The sequence below is a fragment of the Oryctolagus cuniculus genome, chromosome 1 (assembly GCF_051225735.1).
Source record: "Oryctolagus cuniculus isolate XC-2025 breed Fujian yellow rabbit chromosome 1, ASM5122573v1, whole genome shotgun sequence".
NCBI lineage: Eukaryota > Metazoa > Chordata > Mammalia > Lagomorpha > Leporidae > Oryctolagus > Oryctolagus cuniculus.
The window spans coordinates 109943133-109956061 of record NC_142867.1 but is presented as its reverse complement, the minus strand read 5'-3'; the positions used below and the strand labels follow the sequence as shown (position 1 = coordinate 109956061).

Sequence of the window (12929 nt, the reverse complement as noted above, 5' to 3'; positions counted from 1 at the left end):
AAAGCCACAGTCTTCTCTCATTCTACCAGGCCCGCGGTCTGTCTCCATCCACCCCCGCCCAGGGGTCTCTCCCAACGCCCCACTTGCAGGAGGAAGCACCCACTCCTGTTCTTCCAATCATGGCCCAGGGCTGCAGTGTGAGGTGTGAGCTGAATCAAGTTCTCTGCAGGCAATAGGATCAGTTCTCCAGAATGGCTGGGCTGTATCACCCGAGGGGAAGAGGTGACGACAGGAGCAGGGGAGGAGATGAGCTGTCCCAGGCATCTCCTCGGGGATCCAGGCTGGGACATTGAGGACAGCACCTTGGAAACTCAAGCGGGGGCCTGGGTTTGTTCTGCCTGCGGGGCTGGGCTTGGGGAGTGATTCAAACCCATGTGTGGCTTTCCGTGGAAGGAGCGGGCCGTGTTCAGACTAGATGCTTCGGCACTCCCGAGGCGAGGAGCGGGTGACGGCTCCAGGGAGGGCTGCTTGCTGTCTTCCTAGAAGGCGCAGCCCACAGGTGTTCCTGTCCAACTCGTCACCACAAACAGCTGCACCCCTGCCTTTGCACACCACCCCCCACCCTGGGGTCATCCTCCTGCCTTTCATTTTCACCAGCTACCAAGAAAAAAATATACCGTTCCCTCGATAACGGGCAGTGACACATAGGACTCCACATGCCTGGCACTGGGTTGAGCTCTCTTTAATTGTGGCCCCATTTAAACCTCACGTCATTCCCTCGAGGAGTTGTCACCTCTGTATTACAGGCGGGGAAACAGAAACCTGGAGAGCGTGAGGTCAAGGCAATGCACAGAGCAGGACTTGACCCTGGGTCTGTCTGATCTGAGTTCGGCTATCAGCCTCAATCATCAGCACCCGCATCCCGCACCTGCCACTGTCACCCAAACTCTGGTTCCACAAGATCCCTGTGGTCCTCACAATTTATTGCAACCAAACACAGACACCATTCATTTACAGGACGTTGCATTTCCTCCGTGGCACCTCATGTCACTGGGAACTCAGCAGGTTCAGCGTGGTGCTCCAGGTCCACAGATGAGGACACCGAGACTCGGACAGGAACAGGGACTGTCCCGAGTCACGAAACTAGAAACACGGTGAGTCAAATGCGGAGTTAGGGCTCCTTCTCCGTCAATAAATAACTGAACAAAATAAATAAATAAAGCTTCCAAGGGACCTTCCCCGGAGTCCATTTCTGGGGAGAATTCGGTCGTAAGACCAAGAAGTTCTTGGTGGAGTGGCAGGAGTCACGGCTGGGTCCCCTGGGCCAGACGCTCTGCTTTCAGAACACCGCAGAGAAACGCAGGCCAGGAAAGGGCTCCGGAGGGCAGCCACAGGCCTGGTGATCCCCCAGCCTCTTTGCCTGGGGACTGTGAACCGTCATGGTCTGAAGATGGATTCCCAGGGCACTGTGGGAAGGCACGACCAAGGCGCTGCCCCTCGGTGGGCCCCCGTGACCTGCAGCTGTCCTGGCACATTGCTGGGCACTCCTGCTAGATCGGCTGGCCATGGCCTGAGATGGGAGCTGACTCTGGGCAGACAGGTTCCGGAGTCCACGTGCTCCCAGCCCAAGGTCTGGCAGGATGGATCATGGTACCCAGGAAGCCAGCTTGGCTGACATCCAGCCCAAGGAGCCAGCCTTATTCCACACATGGGACAACAGAGGCCTTCCAAGGTCACACAGCTGAGTGCTGAGCACAGGGCCCCCTGCCCCATGGCCTGTACTCGGGGTCTGGAGCAGTACATTAGCAGCAAACGGGAGTGAAGGTCCCCGGGGCTGACTCCGGCTGCTCCCTAAGCCCAGCTCAGCACAAACCACCCCAGGGTCCCTGGCACGGGCAGCAGGCTGGGGGGCAGCAGGTGCAGACAGTGAGTGCTCGGCCCTACGGGGGCCGCCTGTGAGTGGACAGAGGGACAGGCTCTGAGCCAGCACCCTGTTCTCCAGGTGGCTCTGCCTGACGCAGTGAGCGACTGACTGATGTCTAGGACTTAGAGTCCTTAGAGTCTTCCAGGGGCGACCTCCTCGCCTGGGAGGCCAGCCAAAAGGGGAATACCTCCACCAGACCTTCCCAGAGGCCAAACCCCTCCACTTTCTCCCCGTTTTTCCTATAAAATTGACCTCCACAATGAAGCCTGAAAGCTCCCGTCCTCTCAGCGCCTGCCTTACGGCTGGCCCAGATACTTAGCTGGCCTACGTGGCACGTCAGGTGTGAGCTGACCACACACTGGCAGCCCCAACACAACCCCAGAAAACCTCGTGGCTCCCGTGGGCACAGAATGAGAATTGCAAGCGGGGAGGTCTCTGCTGCCCTTCTCGGCAGTGCCCCACTTGGCAGTCAGGCAGTGGCCCCGTACACCTGGTGCTGGGGCAGCCCTGCCCCCTCCTGCCCTTCGGGGCCCGGCTAGCCTGGGCAGGCTTGCTGCGAAGTGCACAGACCGGCTTCACCGAACCCTGGGACTCCTCCTCCGGGTGCAGGCTGGGGAGCAGGCAGGACTGGGATCCAAAGTAGCCCTTTCTCCTGGGTCATTCATTTGAATGCAGGCTGGAGATGAGTGGCAGGGTGACCAGATCGGAGTCAAAGCTGCCCAGGAGACTGCCTGCGGCTGCGGCACAGTCCAGAGGGGCACGATCAGGGGTGCAGCTCCAGTCAGGTATTTCCAGGTCACCGTAGCTGGTCAAGGCCGACAGTGGCCATTCCTCTGCTGGCTGCTTCCACTGTGCAGCCGGGGCCTCCGAGGGAGCCAGGGTGGTTCCTGCAGGATCCTGTCTCAAATAACCCTTGGCCAGGACTGGTAGAGGCCAGCCTGCCTCAGCATCCAGGCAGGTCCTGAACTCAGGGTCAAGGGCATTTGGAGTCAAGGGGGATTCTTCTTCCAGGCAGCCTGCTTTGGTTGCCTTCTCCTCCGTGCATCTGGTCTGCTTCAGGTAGCCCTGAAATGCCATCATGGCTGGGTCTTCCTCCTCAGGCCCCTCAGGCCCTAGGGCACTGATGTGGCCCAAGGCTGAGCCACCCTGTGTGTCCCCAGGCTGCCCCTCAGAATTCCGGACTAGGCCAATGCCACTGTCATCTTGTCCCTGGCTGGCACTGTGCTCTGGCTGTTCCCAAGTGGGCTGTGTGCCAGGGCTCAGGCTGGGCTCTCGCAAGCAGATTCCACTGTCGGTGCTGTTACTGCTCCCATGGCTGTCCTGCAGCTCCGAGGGCTCCCCCTTTTCCAGAGGCCCGTGTTCCTGGGGCTGGGCCGCCGCGAGCAGAAATGGGGGCTCTTCAGTCTGCAGGGACGGCTTGGCACTGCCAAAGCCACTGTCGGTGCTGCTGTGCAGCCGCGAGTTTCTCAGCTCTGGGGCCACCTTCAGGAAGGCCTCCGCGTCCAGGGGGTGGATGGTGTCTTGGGTGCCGGGACAGGGGAGCTGGCTGGCCAGGCTGAAGGGGCTGGGCTTCGGGAAGACCTGGGGAACAAGGGAGTGGAGTGAGTGAGGGGGGGTCATCTGCACAGGCGCTTTGGTACCAAGCTTTTCCTCCTAAAGCCATGGCCAGATAGGCCTGGGTGGGACACTGGGTGAGAAGCTGGCAGTCTGGGAGCCGGCGGAGGAGAGCGGGCAGAGCGGGGGCCTGTGGCAATGCTGACAGCTCTCAGGGATTCCCAAAACCCACAGCGAGCCTGACCTGCCTAGAAGCAGGTTTCCGATTTTTTTGAATTCTGATGCAAAGAAGAAATAAGGGTTGCAAAATAACCTGTGTATACAACACACAACTGTCAGTTCTGTTCTGTTCTATTCCATCTCGTCCTACCCATTTCATACTGCAAACTCTGGATGTCAGACACCAAATTAGTTTCCCCAGAACGGAACCAGCAGCCGGGGACCTGCTCCCCATTCGTTGCTGAGCGCCCCAGAGAGGTCAGTGAACCCCTTTTCCCTTCACTCTTCCAGCTACACCAGTGCCAGAACACTCCACCCCCAGGCCGTCCCAGGGCCTTTGCTCTGCTCCCGCTTCTGCCTGGGATGCTCTCCTCTCGGCACTCACGGTGCAGGTCTCAGCTGTCGCCGCCCAGAGAGCCCGTCCCGACCAGCCTGGCCAAGCCGTGCTCCGGGAACTCGCGGGGCATTGCCCTGCTAACTTCTTCCTGGCGCTCAGTCCCTAGCACTGTTTCCTAGGTTTGCTTTCTGCCTCCCTCTATACACATCCTCAGCTACTCTCCGGCAGAACCCCAGCTCCGTGAGAGCAGGAACTGTCCGGGCTTGTTCCCCGCTTGGCACACAGCAGGCCCCTGTGAGGGTTGCTGACTGACTGACTGACCCACCCTTGTGTGTGCGTCCTCATTTCCTCCATCCATGACAACTCAGCACACCTGTCATTGGCTGAATCCCCATTACTGTCACACCACTTGCTGTTCAGGGACCTGTGCTCTGGAGCCAGACCTCACAGGTTCGAACCCCAGCTCTGCCTCCCTCCAGCTTCATCACCCTGGCCAAATTACTCTCCCCCCTCTCTGTGCTTCATCTGTAAGATGGAAATAACGAAAGTACTGGCCTCCTTACATCGCACTTAATGTGCACAAAGTGCTTGGAACACAGCGTGGCACACAGAGGGGGGCTCAATATCCACACGCTCAACTGAACTTTACCCCTTCACAATTCTACAGGGAATTTTATTATCTCTGTTTCAAAGAACACAGAGAAGTTACATGGCTTGCCCAATGTCACACAGCAGCAAAGAACCAACCTATCATGTGTACCCAAGTGTCCTGCAGTCCCCTGGCTGTGCAGTCACGCTGACCCTGAAGGAGGAGAGTGACCCACGCTCGTGGCAGACTACTGTGTGTGCCCGCTCCGTGCTGCAGTCCGTCGGGGACTTTGAGCGGCGGACACAGGGAACTGGGCAGCATTTGTCCCGAGGACGGAAAACCCTCACGGATAGCTCAGTTCTGCGAGCCGAGGGTCCAGAAGGCACAGAAAACCAGCGGCGGCTCTGCTGCCTTGCAGCGTTTGCCATCGCAGTCTCCTTCCCCGCTTCGCGCCCGGTGAAGTTTTCCCATCACCTGTGACCAAGCCCTGGGCGGCCGGGGCCGTCCGTCAGCTTCTTGCCCAGCATTCTGCACGCGGCAGGTGCTCGGCCACTGCACCTCCACGCACCTCATTCTTTTTAGATACTGCTCCTGCTCACCGACTGGGACTCTCCCCCGCTTTGGGGTTACCACCACCCCTCAGCGCCAGGCCCTGCGTCACCTGGGATCTCCCAGGAGCACACAGACAGGGCGTCCAGACACAGGGAGGGCTGTATGGCTCCCGAGTCTGTAAGGGCTTGTGTCCTCCGTTTCCTCAGCTTCCTACCCCGGAATCTGGAGCTGGGAACACCACCCCTCCCGGCCTGGACGAGGACCCTAACTAGGCCAGGTGGTCCCAGCCTCTTCCGGCCCCACACTTCCTGGAGTTCTTACTCAGGTAACTCCAGAGGCTTCGCCCCATTCCTTGTTCTTCCTAGAAGCTCTAGGCTCCTCTGGAGTCCCCCTTCTGGTTCTAAGCTTCCTGGGGGCCCCTGGCACCCTGCTTGGGCTGGGTCTTCTCCAGCGGAACCCCTGGAATCCCACAGCGGCACTACTTGTGGGGCGGAGGTGGGCGACCTTGGTGGTGGCCTGACCTGCAGGCCAGAGCCCGGCTGCAGTCCTGGGAAGTGCTGCTCAGCCCTCGCCTGCTGAGCTTGGAGCCCCCGTCAGCACCCTGCACCGAGACACCCCGGGCCGGCAGGGGGTCCTGCCCCGCCTCCCCTAGGCTCTGACAGCAGCCCTTGGTTCTTCCTGTTGGTGGAACACTCCTCCCCACTGGGAGTGGGAAAACAGGCTCCATTGCAAGCTCTCCGTGCCTCAGTATCCCCACTGGGAGCACGAGAGTAATCACCCTGCCTGTCTCAGGGGAACTCATGCCCAGGGGCTGGTCTGTGGCCGGTTATCAGCGAGCGAGAACAAAAGGGCCCCCGGAAGGGCATGCAGCCACCGAGGTGGGTGACTACCAGCATGTGTGCTGTCTGGGCTCCGAGGAGGCAGTGTGCCCAGGCCTGTGCTTGATGCTGACTTCCGGCCTCTGAAGATGACTGCTGCTAGTGTCAGGGCCGAACGTGGCGGAGAGGGAAGTGGGTCCCCAGCTCCCTGGACACTCACCAGAACAGTGGGCAGCTTCCCCCGGCGCCGCACATACAGCTGGAGGGCCAGGCAGTAGGCCAGGGCTCCGCAGAGCAGCAGGACGAAGACAAAGCAGATGCTGAGGTTGGTCGCGGTGAAATCTGCTGGCCCAGAGAGATACGTTTGTGACCCCGCACCGTGGACACGGAAGGATAATCCCCAGGGACTCCTCGGCCACTCTTGGTGAGTGGCCCTGGGCTACCTCCACAGGCAACCTCCGGGCCACAGCAGTGGGTCCTGGAAATCCCTGCCTGGCCTTCCCACCCCTGTCCCGGAGGGCTCCCTTCTTTGACACCGACTCTGCACCCAACGCTCACGGCAGCAAACAGAGCGAGGCGGCAGGATGAGACAGCAGGCAGGCTCAGAGGTTCTGGGGGCAGCCAGCTTCACCACTTCCTAGCTGTGGGGCTGTGCAGAAATTACTTAACTTCTCTGAGCCTCCACTGGTCCATCTATACAATGGGGAAAAGGAGAGCAGCGGCCTCTGATGATGCCATAAAGCACCCAGCATTTCTCATGTGCCATGCTCCCTGGTGCCACCCGGCCCTGGCAGCAGCCCCGGAGCCAGGAGCAGCCCAGCCTGTTTTTACAGGTTAGGGTCCCAGGGCTAGGAGAGGTGGCATCATTCACCCAGGGTCCTAGAGCTGAGAAGCAGTAAAGCTGAGATCTGAACAAAACCATTGCTCCCGCGACACACGAATGTATAATCGGCTTTGCCGCCTGACACGGCAGGCACCCATTCTGCAGTGGGATTGAAACAGCAGCGAGCTATCCAGGTCCTTCACAAACCTAAACTTACTGTAGATCTAGAAAGGGTCACTTTGTCTTTGCCCACATTGGACAGGCACTCCCAGTTGGTGTGCATCCCGGGGCACCGACACACGCTGGCTGGAATCTAGCTATGGCTTCCTCTGTGGATTCTATCTGCCCAGCCAGACTGCAGGCGCCTGGTGGGCAGGACCTCCGTGCTATACATCCCGCCTCTGAGAGGCGGGAGGAGTGTGCTGACTTCAGCAGCTATGGCAAGGAGCCGGCTCTGCTCTGCTTCCTCTGGGAGGCAGGGAGGTTAAGGGGAAGCCCTCATGCCCCCAGCTCTGAGAAAGACCAGCACAGCACTGTAACAAACAGGAACTAGCCCAGCTGGTAGAGGGTGACTGGGGCAGGGGTGGGGCTGCCCTGGGAAGCACAGCTGTGTTCAAGTGGAAGGAATTGGGCGGGGGGGAGGCTGGTTCTGCCACTGTGTCTCCTGCGGGACACCCACAAGCTGCTTATCCAAGCCTCAGTTTCCCTATCTCTGAAATGGGGACAGCAGGATCTCTCACATAGGTTGCAGGAGAGTGGATGGCTGCAGTGGGGCGGCGTGGGGGGTTGTGAGGGTCAGTGCCCAGCACCCACAGTGCTGAACAGATCCTTCTCAGACAGCACGGGGCCTTGCTCGTCTCCCTTCCCACCCTGAGGCCGGTGGCCCCCTGACTCACATTGCTTGCTGAGGACGATGCATTCCTCCTTGGACCACACCCCCTTGTTCATGCGGGAGGCCACGGACGGCTTCACTTTGAAGCAGAACGTCCCCACCTCTCCGGAGACCAGGAAGCTGAAGTTCTCCTGTTTGACCTTCTTGTTGGTGAACTGAAATACCAATAACGGCCATGAACACCACCCCCAAGCTCAGCTCCCAGGGCGGGCGGGGAGGGGAGGGGCCCTCTGGAGCTGACCCCCTAGAGCCTCCTTGCTCCCAAGATAACAACATGGGACCCCCAGTGCAGCGCAGTGAATTACCAGTGCAGACTTGGCACTGACAGAGCGAAGGGAGCGCTCTAGAAGCCGAGGCTCTGCCCAGAAGGGGCTGGGTTCAATTGGGCAGAGTAGGGCCAGTGCCCTTTGCAGACTGCAGGTATCCCCCGGAAGAGAGGCCACACAGCCTCTCGCAGCTTCATTTCTCGGCTATAAAATGAGTCAGATATTCCCGCAGAAGCAATGGCTGCGGAGAGTCTCACGTGGTGCGCGATGCCCAGCAGGCAGGGCCTCTCCCACCATCCCAGGGAGCTCCACAGGTCGGGCGCTGAGGTCACTTCAACTCCCTCCTCTGCCTGGACCACCTGTCCCGGGGACCCCTCTGCTCTGCCAGCAAAGTCAGCACACCCCAGGGACAAACTTATACCGTGTAGTTTCCCGGCTCCTTGCGGATCGCAATCTCATACTCCCGGAAGCATTCAAAGACCTTTTCGTAAGTGTCGCCTGCAGGGGCCACCGGGGGCCTGGGCGGCTGGATCTTCCCCAGGATGAAGCTGCCATGCATTTCGAGGTTCACGCTGCCAACTGTCAGAGTCACTGCAGGGCAGAGGGGTGGTGGCAACGTCAGAGCCTGGGGAGCCCACCCTGGCTCTGCCTACGCGTAGAGCTGCACCCTCCCCCGCAAAAACCTAGGCCATGCATCCTTCACCCAGCAGAACAAAGGACTTCCTGGGAAGCAGGTTAAAGACACAGCTACCCTAGGCCCACTGAAGACCCTCAAGGAAGCTGCAGGTCTCAGGCTGGGCCTGGGATTGTGCATTTTAAAAGCACTCCCTAGGAGGTGTGGCTGCACTGGGCTGAGCACTGGCCCAGGAGCAGGCATGTGGAAGCCAGTGACTTCCTGGGCCATGGGCCCTAACTCTGCAGAGCAAGCCCAGACACAACATGCTCTACCCCCACTGGCCGAATGCTCCAGTCCCTTCATGCGGGGGGCTCGTCCTCTCTCTTTCCCTCTCCAGAGAGACAGAGCAGCTCCTTGCCACTGCACACGGCTGACCCCTAGTAGCTCAGCCCTCAGGGGGGGGGCACATGCTGCCCTGTGCCGAGAGCTTGTGGATCCACTTCCGGTCCCTGAACCCCAGGGGCTCACAGGCCTGGGGCCCTGGTGACTCAGCTGCAGCTGTGTTATCCCAGGACTTCTGTAGGATAATCAACTCCAGTTCCCTTTAAAACCTCAGACCCCGCGAGCTGTTTTCATCTAACTTTCCCTAAAGTCCTGATGCAGCCCCAGGCTGGCCGTGAGCCTGGCTGACAACGGGGTGCTATGGGAGCACAGAGCACAGCTCTAAAGCAGAGTTTCTGGCTGGAAAGGGCCCCACGGGCTGTGTTCTAGTCCGGGGCGGAAAAGCACCGTCATCCTTGGTAAAGCGCGTTTCGGTCTTGGTCCAGAGGGAGTGCCGGCCACCATCCACCGTCCGGACTCTGGCCCAGTAGCCGCTGCAGTTGTACAGGTCCAGGGTCACCAAGGTGACATCACAGGAGGGCACCAGGCTCAGGTTGCAGTTGGGGACGGACTTCCAGGGCCCCTGTCCATACCTGGGGAGACACCAGGGTAAGCACTGGGAGAGAAACTTGTGCGCAGGCCTACCTCCTTGAAGACGGGATCAAGGCACCAGGGAGAGAGAGCTCTCACGGTGGCAGAGACTGGGTAGCCCATTGGGGGTGTCCTCTAGTCCAGGGCATCTAACTGCAGGGGGTCTCCCTTGGTTCTGGGCCCCTGCACCCATGCTCCTGTGTTCTGGAAGACTTGTGGATGGAAAAATGGGTGGGTGGCTCAAGCCCCAGTTGCCTGGGGACGCTTTGGTACCTTGGCCCGCACAGCCTCATTCCTCCCTTCTCCCAACTGCGACGACTGCTGGTGGTGTTTTCTTGTTTTCTAACTACGCCATGGAGGCTCTTCAGCAAATGGAAAAGGCTGGAGGGCAAGGGTGATGCCCTGGTTCTCCCCCAGCTCCGGGTGCTCTGCATAGCACACAGCGGGACCCTAGCAGCGCTCAGTGTGTGTGTGCGGGGGGGGGGGGGAGCAGATGTGTGTCACAGCCCCTCCCGCCTCCTCTCAACAACAAAGCAGCAGCACAAGCAGCACACCCTGTGCCAGGGCTCAAGGCAAGACCGGACCCCCCCTCCCTGCCCCCCCCCCACGCGTCCCCTTCCTTACTTCTGGATCTCCACTTCATAGTAGCTGCTGTGGGACTGATTTGTGGCAGGTGTCCAGTGGAGGATGTGGTGGAAAAATTCTGCTTCAAACCACACCGATGGAGGGCTGGGCAGATCTGTCCCTGGAGAGAAGAGCCTCAGTACCTGAGCCGGCACAGCCCCGGCTCCCCACCCCAGGGGAGGGGGACCCGGACAGGGTACCAGTTACTGAGTACCTCACGAGGGTGCTTTATATAAGATGAAATACCAAAAGTTCATGGAAAAAAAACGGAAGTAAAAGGCCAGTTCATTTTGGTGCATAACTTTTGTCTTCCATGCACAGATTTTTTCAAAATGCACAATTTCCTTATACTTTTTGAGGATCCCTCATAGGCACCCAAAATAAATTTATCTTTTGATTCTATTTGCTACAGGTGTTCTGGAGTTCCCTCAGATGTTTCTTGAATTACCAATGATAGCCCTAACGGTTGGCATTTATTACTGCAATTTTACTAAAGAAAAAATGGAGGGAGAGTCAGAGAGGTGAACCGGCTAGTTCAAGGTCAATGGGGCGAGCGAGGGGCAGAGGGGACTTGAATGCAGATGCATCTGACTGCAAAGCTGGGGCTGCATCCTCAGAGCCCTGCCCTGAAGCCGCAGTCAACCCCGGTGTGACACGGCAGGGGGCGACAGTGAGCTCTCAGATGAGCCAGTTCCTGGCTCTGCCCAATCCCAGGCCCTGCTCTGGCACCATCCCGAGGCCTGCCCTCCGTCCCACACCTGGCCCCCATCCTGGCCCCAGCACAAGGCCACCTCTGGAGTTCTCTGAGTCACGGAAACCCTGCCTGTGGCACCTGTCTGATTTCTTCAACGTTTCTTGGGCTCCCAAGCCTCACCCCCTAGCTTCTAGAAGGGCTGGTCCTGTAATCCAGGTGCCCAACTTCAGGGGAGGTGAGGACAGCCAGAAGGAATCGTCCTGGGTGAACATCCCCACAAAGAGCAGGCAGTAAGACGGTAACTACCCATGCCCGTGTCCACTCTCCCTCTCCTTTGACCCTGACACTCATCATTCAGGAGCCTCAAGCCAGCACTAGCCAGTGATTCGGCCTCGCTGAACTGATTCTCTCACTTCTAAGAATGCCCTGAACCCTCCCTAGTGGGGAGCGGGGGAGCCTTGCCATCAGGCAGAATGCAGGGTGCGCAAGGCAAGCGTGGCTGCCTCCCCTCTCCCCAGGGTCTCTCCATGTGGCCGCAGCTCTGCCCCTCCCCTGCCTTGTACTCGAAGGCTGTCGCCTCTCCACTCAGCTCTCTGGCTCTGAAAGCACACACGTCCCTGAGTCTGGGCCGTGACTGCCCAGCATTAGGCAGAAAGGGAACTTTGGGGTTTGTTCGCATGGCTCTCCATCACATGAATGGCCAACTACATGTTTTACTCTGTGTGTTGACGTCACCTAGAAGTGGTTTCGGTCCCTGCTCTTTGAGCCTCTGCACTTGGTCCTTCCACCTCCCTGCCTTTTCATTCTCTCTGGGGGACTAACCGTTCTCAGTTGCAGAAACCTCCTAGGACAGCGGCTGGGTTAGGAAGCTGACTTAACAGGTAGGAGCGTAGGAGGGAGGGAGACAGGTGGCAGTGGGAGTGAGTTAGGGCTAAAGACCATCAGACGGGGGTGATGGAGGAGAGATGGGAGGTGAGCAGAATGAGGCTGATGTGAGGACCAAGGGGAAGGAGACTACACAGGGGATCCAAATCATTACCTGGGCGACAAGCAGCCCCCACCACCTGAACCAGAGCAGGTAAAAAGCCAGAGCTACATTTAAGTTCGGGGAGAGGTGGCTGGATGATGAGTTTTGGCAGAGAGTAGGCGGGAAGGCTGCTGACCTTTCACCTAATTTTCAACCCGCGCCGACCCCCATCAGACCCTGGCTCTCCCACTGCCACAGCAGGCAACCCCGAACCGGAGTCCTGCCAGAGCGAGGGAGCCCCAGCCGAGAACCAGGGAGGAATCAGGGGCCAGCGCGAAGCGGTTCTTCAACGGACACAGAACTTTTAACAGCGGGCTGGGGACGGTGGGAGCCGGAGCCTTACCGTGCGCGCCCGGACCTGGGCACAGGCTGAGAAGCACCGCCAGAGGCACTACCAGGCGCCGCAGCATCCTAGGTGAGCCGCATCGTCGGGGAGCCGGAGCCGAGCTGCGCGCCTGCAGCCGCTGCTCCGTGGACTGGGACTCACACCCAGCTCCCGCCCCGCGCGCGCCCGCGGGGCTGACGTCTGGGGGCGGGGCCTAGAGATGCCCCGCCCCGAGGGCGCCGCCTTGGAGCTCGCCTCCAGCCCGGCGCTGACAGTGGTGCGTCCTGGGCTCCCGGCTTGGGGCGCGGGCGCACGGGACGGAAGTGGGGTGCCCGACAGCTCTCTCCTCCCTGCTGGCTCTGGCCCCGGGCGCCAGCTTCCAGGGCCGCGGTGGGGAAGGGGCTTGAAGGCACTGAGTGCAGGGTGCAAGGACCAGTGTGTGTCTTGGAGGACCTTCGTGAAGGGCTATGAGCTAGAGCAGTGGCAGGGTAAGCGTTTCCCTGCCTGCAATCTTTTGGGAGCTTTCATAATGACCCTTAGCCTTTTGGGGGGTTCCCCGAAGTGGCACGTTGAGTTATTTTGCTGCTGGTAGGTGAGAAAGGGATTTAAAACCAGATGACAAAGAGGCCCAGGGGGAAACGAGATTAGTCATGGAAGAACCTAAAGGCCTGGTTAATCTTGGCCAGCCAGCCAATGTCCTTTGGACAGTAGATAAGGCAAGTAAAGCCTACGTCTCCTTAAATAACACAGGCGTAGC

The 12929-nt window shown here is 59.4% G+C and overlaps 1 protein-coding gene across 1 annotated transcript; it reads right to left on the bottom strand.

Annotated features, from left to right (window-relative positions):
- Nucleotides 1–665: 665 nt before the first annotated feature.
- Nucleotides 666–12377, bottom strand: IL10RA (interleukin 10 receptor subunit alpha). The gene is made up of 7 exons (XM_051835980.3): nucleotides 12191–12377; nucleotides 10127–10247; nucleotides 9320–9504; nucleotides 8336–8505; nucleotides 7653–7803; nucleotides 6154–6275; nucleotides 666–3445 (listed from the first exon to the last, which is right to left on the bottom strand). Exons 1-7 carry the CDS (start codon nucleotides 12255–12257, stop codon nucleotides 2522–2524), a joined length of 1740 nt encoding a protein of 579 aa, XP_051691940.3. The 5' UTR covers nucleotides 12258–12377; the 3' UTR covers nucleotides 666–2521.
- Between the last annotated feature and the right edge of the window lie 552 nt (nucleotides 12378–12929).